This window comes from Perognathus longimembris, chromosome 7, assembly GCF_023159225.1.
Source record: "Perognathus longimembris pacificus isolate PPM17 chromosome 7, ASM2315922v1, whole genome shotgun sequence".
In the NCBI taxonomy this organism is placed as follows: domain Eukaryota; kingdom Metazoa; phylum Chordata; class Mammalia; order Rodentia; family Heteromyidae; genus Perognathus; species Perognathus longimembris.
In genome coordinates, this window is record NC_063167.1 from 6,041,537 (window position 1) to 6,049,060 (window position 7,524).

Consider the following 7,524-nt stretch of genomic DNA (forward strand, 5'->3'; position numbering starts at 1 on the left):
CTTTAAATAATAAGCTATGGAACCAGGCTCTGGTGGCTCAAGCCTGCGATCCTGGTTCCTTGGGAGGCTGAGATCTGGGGGTCACAGTTGGAGGCCAGCCTGTACAGAAAAGTCTGTGAGACTCTTATCTCCAAGTAACCACCAAAAAGCTGGAACTGGAGCTGTGGCTCAAGAGACAGACCATCAGCCTTGAGTGATTATGGTTCAAAGCCAGCCTGGGTAGTAAAGTGTTTGAGACCTTATCTCCAATTAACAAACAAACACAAAAAATGGGACATGGAGCTGTGGTTCAAATAGTAGAGCACTATCCTTCAGTAAAAATGCTCAGGCCCTGAGTTTAAGCCCTAGGACCAGCGCGCGCGCGCGCACACACACACACACACACACACACACACACAAAAATAATTTATTGACATGCCTCCTTACTGAGTTAAGCATCTAGGCACATTGTCATTTGCGGTTGACCCTGTGTTTAATGTCATGAACTTGAAAGCCATCCCTTGGTGGTGAATTCACATGCAAAGTGAACCGTGTGGCCTGGGAAAAGGAGGGGGTGCGGAGGAGAGAGCCACAAGGGAAAGTGAGAGGTTGCCGAGGGCTGAGGGAGGGAGGAGCAGGGAGGAGGAGGGGGAGGGGCAGGAGCACACAGAAAGGAAACCAGGAGGGAGTAGTTCCAACAGGGAGTGTCTAGGGCTGTCCCCCCATCCCTCAGCCCCACCCACTTATAGATGAAGGCAGGCACGTGTGTTCGCCCTTGATCTTCAACCATGCCCACCGACCTCAGTGGCACCTGGAACCTGCTCAGCAGCGACAACTTCGAGGGCTACATGCTGGCCCTAGGTAGGTCGGGAGGAGTCTGACCACCAGAGGGACCTTAGACGGGGCGCCAGGCCCTGGCCTGCAGGTCTTGGGTGGGGGAAGGTAGCCTAACTTGTTTGTTCCCTGTCCTTCTGTCCAGCCCCCCTACCCCCCTTTCTCATGGCTCAGTCCTTATCCCCTCCCTCTCTCCATCCATCCCCCTGTCCCATTCCATAGTCCTTCTAGCGATCCTTCTATCTTGCCCCAGCTTGTCCCCCTTTGTCCCCGAGCCCTCGGGAGCCTCTGTGCCCTTATCCATCCCCAGGCTGACTCTAAGACCGTGCGGGCTGGGGGAGACGCCGGCCACCTGGGGCTGGAGGGGAAACGGAGATGCGGCAGGAAAAGCAGGGAGCCAGGGCCATCAGCGCCCGAAGCTGCCTTGCTCTGGGCAGTGACTGTCCCATAGAGGTCAGGACAGACCCACAGATATCTGCGGGGTCCGCCCCTGGGCCCCTGCAGGCCGCCCCAAGCCACGCCCCCCACATGGGCTGGGGACCAGGTGTCACCTGCAGACTAGTTCTTGGGGTGAGCCTGGTGCGCAGGCTGTAGCAGTGGGGCTGGGATCCAGTGCCTTCATTTCCCAGAGGGGCGAGTGGACGGGTTTCCTGCCGTCCAGGCGTGGCGCTGCCCTTGGGTGCTGTGTGGGTCCCGTCTTGAACCCCGTTCTGCCCTGGATTTTAACACCTATTGTGTGACAAGCACTTTGCCTGGGTGGCACCCACTGTTCCTAGGGGCTTTTGACAAGTGATAGGGCAGTTTGGGGCTTAGGGGCTGCTCTGGCTCCGTCTCCTGATCTAGTGACACTGGCCTCAGCTTTCCAACTGGAAATTGAGAGCGAAGGTGTCCAGCATGTTTTTCTTTTTAAAAATAAAGGGAAGGGGGGGGGGCTGGGAATGTGGCTTACGTGGTAGAGTTTGCCTAGCATGCATGAAGCCCTGGGTTCAATTCTTCCGGAACACATATATAGAAAAAGCTGGAAGTGGCGCTGTGGCTCAAGTGGTAGAGCGCCAACCATGAGCAGAAAGAAACTCAGGCCCTGAGTTCAAGCCCCAGGACTGGCAAAAAAAAAAAAAAGGGAAGGGGGCAGGGGAGGAAGCTGAAGGTGTGCTCTGTGGTAGAGCTTGGATAAAAACTTGGGTTCAGCCTCAGCACAAGAAAATAAGAGGCAAAAGAGGATATTTCACATTTGTACCTTAACCAGTGCAAATGCACCATTCTGTGGCTGGAGAGTTGTTTCTCAGGACTCAGCCTGTGAGGGGTTCTGCACTCCAATTCTCTCACTAATTCCTGGGTAGGAACATTTCCACCTTCTCCAGCTAAGTCAACCCCTTTTGTCCATCAACAACATGGTCTAGCTTTTCTGTATATTCTGTTATGACCCATGTTCGATACTTTTTCCTCTGGCCTACTTTTTCCTCTAGCTCTCCTAATTCTCCTGTCTCAGCCTCCTGAATGTGGGATTATAGGTCATGAGTACCGGGCATGGGGAAGCCATTATCTTCTCTCCTACTTCTTGTTCTTATATTTGGTTCTGGTTCCAGAAAGATATTAAATCCAACTAATTATTTTATATTTTATGCTATTCATATATTCATGAAGGAAAACAAGGTCTATTTAGAGTAGACTAAAAATAGTACCAGGTACTGGTAGTTCATGCCTGTAATCCTAGCTTCTCAGGAGGCTGAGATCTGAGGATCACAGTTTGAAGCTAGCCTGGGAAGGAAAGTCCATGGACTTTTATCTCCAATTAACCACCAGGAAACTGGAAGTGGAGCTGTGGCTTAAAGTGGTAGAGCACTAGCTTTGAGCACAAAAGCTCAGGAACAGTGTGTAGGTCCTGAGTTCAAGCCCCACAACTGACCAAAAAAAAGGCTAGGTATTTAGTAGTTCACACCTATAACCCTAGCTACTTGGGAGGATGAGATCTGAGGATCCTGGGTCAAAACCAGCTCAGGTAGAAACCTCCACAAGACTCCTACCGCCAATTAACTGGCAAAAAGCTGGAAGTAGAGGTGTGACTCAAGTGGTACAAGTGGTAGAGTGTCAGCCTTGAGTGAAAAAGCTAAGGGACAGCACTCAGGCTCTGAGTTCAAACCCCAGTACACACACACACACACACACACACACACACACACACACAGCTACCAAATGGGTTGGTAGTATAGCTCAGTAGTAGACTGGGATTTCAACGCTCTGATGTTCTTAGCATTGCATGTTTCCATGAATAACTTGAAAAACTTATCGAAGGCTTCTAAATATACTGTAGTATATTCATGAATGCAGTGGTTGTGCCTTCTTTCCTTCCTTCCCTCTCTTTTCCTTTCCACCTTTCTTTTCTCTGCTTGAGATGGAACCCAGAACCTTGCATATGCTAGGCATGTGCTTTGTCTCTGAGTTATACCCCCAGCCCACAATGCTATCTTAATTAAAAGTGTAAATATACACAGCAGAAAAGGGCAAAGTTGGGATTGTGGCTGGTTTCCTTGCCTTCCTTGTCAGTCTCTGGAGGTTTCCAGAACTGCCCCACCATGCCCAGCAAACCCATTGCCTAAGGCATGGCCAGACCAAGACTCTCATGAAAGCCACCCAGACTTTTGCCTCAGCCTCTAGCAGGATGTTTGCCAGGTGGCTTTCCCTGTGGTGCCAATGAACTTGAAAAGAAACGCTAGCCATCCCATGTGATACTTTGACAAGCTCTCAAATTCTCAACTTTTGCACGTCAAATGAATGGATATTTAACAATTCTTCTAGGCATTGACTTCGCAACTCGTAAGATAGCCAAACTGCTGAAACCACAGAAGGTGATTGAACAAAATGGGGATTCCTTCACTATCCACACGTACAGCAGCCTCAGGAACTACCTCATCCAATTCAATGTTGGAGAGGAATTTGAAGAAGACAACAAAGGCCTGGACAACAGAAAATGCAAGGTAAGGTAAGCTCACTGGCCAGGGCACTGGAGGCTTATGCCTGGAATCCTAAGTATTCAGGATGCTGAGACTGCAGTTCAAAGTTAGCCTGGGCAGGAAAGCCTATAAGACTCATATCCAATTAACCATCAGAAAACCAAATGTGGTTCTGTGGCTCAAAGTGGTAGAGCACTAGCCTTGAGCACAAAACCTCAGGGACAGTGCCCAGGCACTGAGTTCAAGCCCTATGACTGACAAAAAGAAAAAGAGAAAAAAAGAAAAGAAATGTGAGGTCCTGGGTTGAACCTCCCTTATTACAAAAAAAGCAAAAATACATATTAAAATAATAACAGGCTCCTAATTTTGAGTGGTTAACTCGACATATATTCTAGTGGGTAATATTTTTGTGTGTACTGGTACTGTGACTTGAACTCAGGGACAGGGCAATCAATATATCTTCAGCTTTTTTTTTTTTTTTTTTTTTGGCCAGTCCTGGGCCTTGGACTCAGGGCCTGAGCACTGTCCCTGGCTTCTTCCCGCTCAAGGCTAGCACTCTGCCACTTGAGCCACAGCACCGCTTCTGGCCGTTTTCTGTATATGTGGTGCTGGGGAATCGAACTTAGGGCCTCATGTATCCGAGGCAGGCACTCTTGCCACTAGGCTATATCCCCAGCCCATCTTCAGCTTTTTTACCCAAGGCTTGTGTACTAACACTTGATCTACTCCTCCTTCGCTTTTGGCTTTTTGGTGGTTCATTGGAGATAAGAGTCTTGTGGACTTTTCTGCCCATGTTGATTTGGCATCTCAATTCTCAGATCTGAGGCTTCTAGTGGATAACAGCTGAGGATCCTGTCAAAGAAAATCAACATCTTGGGGCTGGGGATATAGCCTAGTGGCAAGAGCGCTTGCCTCATATACAGGAAGCCCTGGGTTCGATTCCCCAGCACCACATATACAGAAAATGACCAGAAGTGGCGCTGTGGCTCAAGTGGCAGAGTGCTAGCCTTGAGCAAAAAGAAGCCAGGGACAGTGCTCAGGCCCTGAGTCCAAGGCCCAGGACTGGCAAAAAAAAAAAAAAGAAAGAAAGAAAGAAAATCAACATCTTCTTTCCTCCTTAATGTAGAGCTTGGTTACCTGGGACAATGAGAAACTCACCTGTGTGCAGAAGGGGGCGAAGCAGAACCGAGGCTGGCGCCATTGGATTGAAGGAGACACACTCTACCTGGTACCTGACACATGATGCTTTTGTTTTGGGATGATAACAGCGCAATATTTAGAAAGCTGGGCACGTGTGGCTCATACTACAGCTCCTCAGGAGGCTGAGATCTGAGGATCGTGGTTCAAAACCAGCCTGGGCAAAAAGTCCATGAGACTCTTAGCTCCAATGAACCACCAGAAAAACCAGAAGTGGTGCTGTAGCTCAAAGTGGTACAGTGCTAGCCTTGAGACCTGAGAATCAAGGTTCAAAGCCAGCCCAGGCAGAAAACCCCATGACACGCTTTGACCAGCAGAAAGCTGGCAGTGCAACTAAAGTTCAAGTGGTAGAACATCAGCCTAGAGTGAAAAAGCTAAGGGAAAGTGCCCAGGCCCTAGGTTCAAGCCCCAGTACTGGCATGGAAAAAGAAACTAAAAATGAAGCCAGGCCCTGGTGGATCATGACTGTGATTCTAGCTACTCAGGAGGCTGAGAGCTGAAGATCATGGTTTGAAGCCAGCCTGGGAAGGAAAGTCTGGGAGACTCTTATCTCCAACTAAGCACCCACAATGCTGGACGTGGAACTGTGGCTCAGGTAGTAGAGCAATGCAAAAAAAAAACAAAGTTCAGGGACAGCATTCTCGGGCCCTGAGTTCAAGCCCCAGGACCATCACACAATCACAAAAATGTCAGCAGACCTGAGATGGATCAGGCCTGTAATACTACCTACTCCTGAGGTTGAGATCTGAGAATTTCAGTTCAAAGCCACCCCTAGGCAGGAAAGTCCTGAGACTCTTATCTCCAATGAATCATCAAAAAAGTCAAGTAGAGGGGCTGGGAGTATGGCCTAGTGGAAGAGTGCTTGCCTCCTACACATGAAGCTCTCAGTTCAATTCCCCAGCACCACATATATGGAAAACGGCCAGAGGGGGCGCTGTGGCTCAAGTGGCAGAGTGCTAGAAGAGGCCAGGGACAGTGCTCAGGCCCTGAGTCCAAGGCCCAGGACTGGCCAAAAAAAAAAAAAAAAAAGTGAAGTAGAGGTGTGGCTTAAGTGGTAGAGGACTGGCCTTGAACACAGAAGCTTAGACACAGTGCTGGGTCCCTGAATTCAAGCTCCAGAACCTGCACACACACGTCAAGAGTCAAAATAAACCACAAACCAACTTCCTTTCTTGGCTTCTCTCTGTTCCAGGAGATGTTCTGTGAAGGCCAAGTGTGCAAACAGACATTCCAGAGAGCCTGATCCACACCCAGCAGTGCAGCCCGTGCGTGGCTACAGCTTAATGCCAAATCATATTGCAGAATGCACACGTTTGTCTTGGTTTGGTGAGAAGGGGCTTACAATTGGGAGAGAGGTCATGCAACTTGAACTAGAAGCCATTTGAATTGTAAAAAAAAAAAAAATTCTCCTTCAATAAACCTATCCAAGTGACTCTGATATTTTTCTTTCTAAGTGTCTGTCTTCTTATTAAGTATTTGAAAACAAAAGGTACACAGTGAACAAGATGGGATTTCCACCTGCAAGGCCGGTGCAGAAGTTGGGGAAAGGAGCAGTGTAAACAGTAGTAATGACAGCCAGCTCTGTTGGGGCGGCCCTCACTTCTGGGATGAGTATGGTATCGCTGCAGTATCACAGAGGTGCCTAAGCTAAGACCGAAGCCAGAGTGAAGAAGTGCAATCAGAAAACATCTTGAGGCTGGGCGCTGGTGGCACCTACCTATAATCTTAGCTCTTTAGGAGGCTGAGATCTGAGGATCACGATTCAAAGCCAGCCTGGGCAGAAAAGTCCAGAGAAACTCTTTTTGTTGTTGTTGTTGGTTGTGGGGCTTTAACTAAGGGCCTGGGCATTGTTCTTGAGTCTCTTTGTGCTCAAGGCTAGTGTTCTACCACCTGAGCCACAGTGCCACTTCAGGGTTTTGAGTGGTTAGTTGGAGATAAGAGTCTTTTGGGGTGGTCTGGATTCTACTGTGATCCTCAGATCTCAGCTTCCTTAGTAGCTAGGATTATGGGTGTGAGCCCCAGAAAGACTCTTGTTTTGCTTTGTTTTGGCCAGTCCTGGGCCTTGGACTCAGGGCCTGAGCACTGTCCCTGGCTTCTTTTCGCTCAAGGCTAGCACTCTGCCACTTGAGCCACAGCACCACTTCTGGCCGTTTTCTATATATGTGGTGCTGGGGAATTGAACCCAGGGCTTCATGTATACGAGGCAAGCACTTTTGCCACTAGGCCATATTCCCAGCACCCCAGCAAGACTCTTATCTCCAATAAACCACTTCGGAAAAGCTGGAAGTGAGGCTGTGGCTCAAGTGATAGAATGTTAGCCTTGAGCACAAAGAGGCTCAAGGACAGTGCCCAGGCCTTGAATTCAAGCCAGGGGTGGGGGGGAGGAAGGGAGAGAGGGAGAGGGAGAGGGAGAGGGAGAGGGAGAGGGAGAGCAAGAAAGAGGGAGGGGGGAAGGAGGGAGGGAGGAAGAAAACATCTTGAGCTGGGTGGTGCAATGGCTCACACCTGTCATCCTAGCTACTTAGGAGGTTGAGATTTGAGGATGGAGTTTTGAAGCCAGCTG

General features: G+C 49.1%; 1 protein-coding gene across 1 annotated transcript; it reads left to right on the forward strand.

The window, feature by feature from the left end:
* The first annotated feature begins 718 nt into the window (after positions 1 to 718).
* Rbp7 (retinol binding protein 7) lies at positions 719 to 6,395 on the forward strand. Its single transcript, XM_048350203.1, has 4 exons — positions 719 to 840; positions 3,610 to 3,788; positions 4,891 to 4,992; positions 6,154 to 6,395. Exons 1-4 carry the CDS (start codon positions 768 to 770, stop codon positions 6,202 to 6,204), a joined length of 405 nt encoding a protein of 134 aa, XP_048206160.1. The 5' UTR covers positions 719 to 767; the 3' UTR covers positions 6,205 to 6,395.
* The last annotated feature ends 1,129 nt before the right edge of the window (positions 6,396 to 7,524 follow it).

Bases quoted from the DNA above. Each gene is read 5' to 3' on its own strand.
- Rbp7 (XM_048350203.1), top strand. From the start codon at position 768: ATGCCCACCGACCTCAGTGGCACCTGGAACCTGCTCAGCAGCGACAAC. The intron at 841-3,609 runs GTAGGTCGGGAG...CAATTCTTCTAG, and splicing joins GGGCTACATGCTGGCCCTAG to GCATTGACTTCGCAACTCGT. The intron at 3,789-4,890 runs GTAAGGTAAGCT...TCCTTAATGTAG, and splicing joins TGGACAACAGAAAATGCAAG to AGCTTGGTTACCTGGGACAA.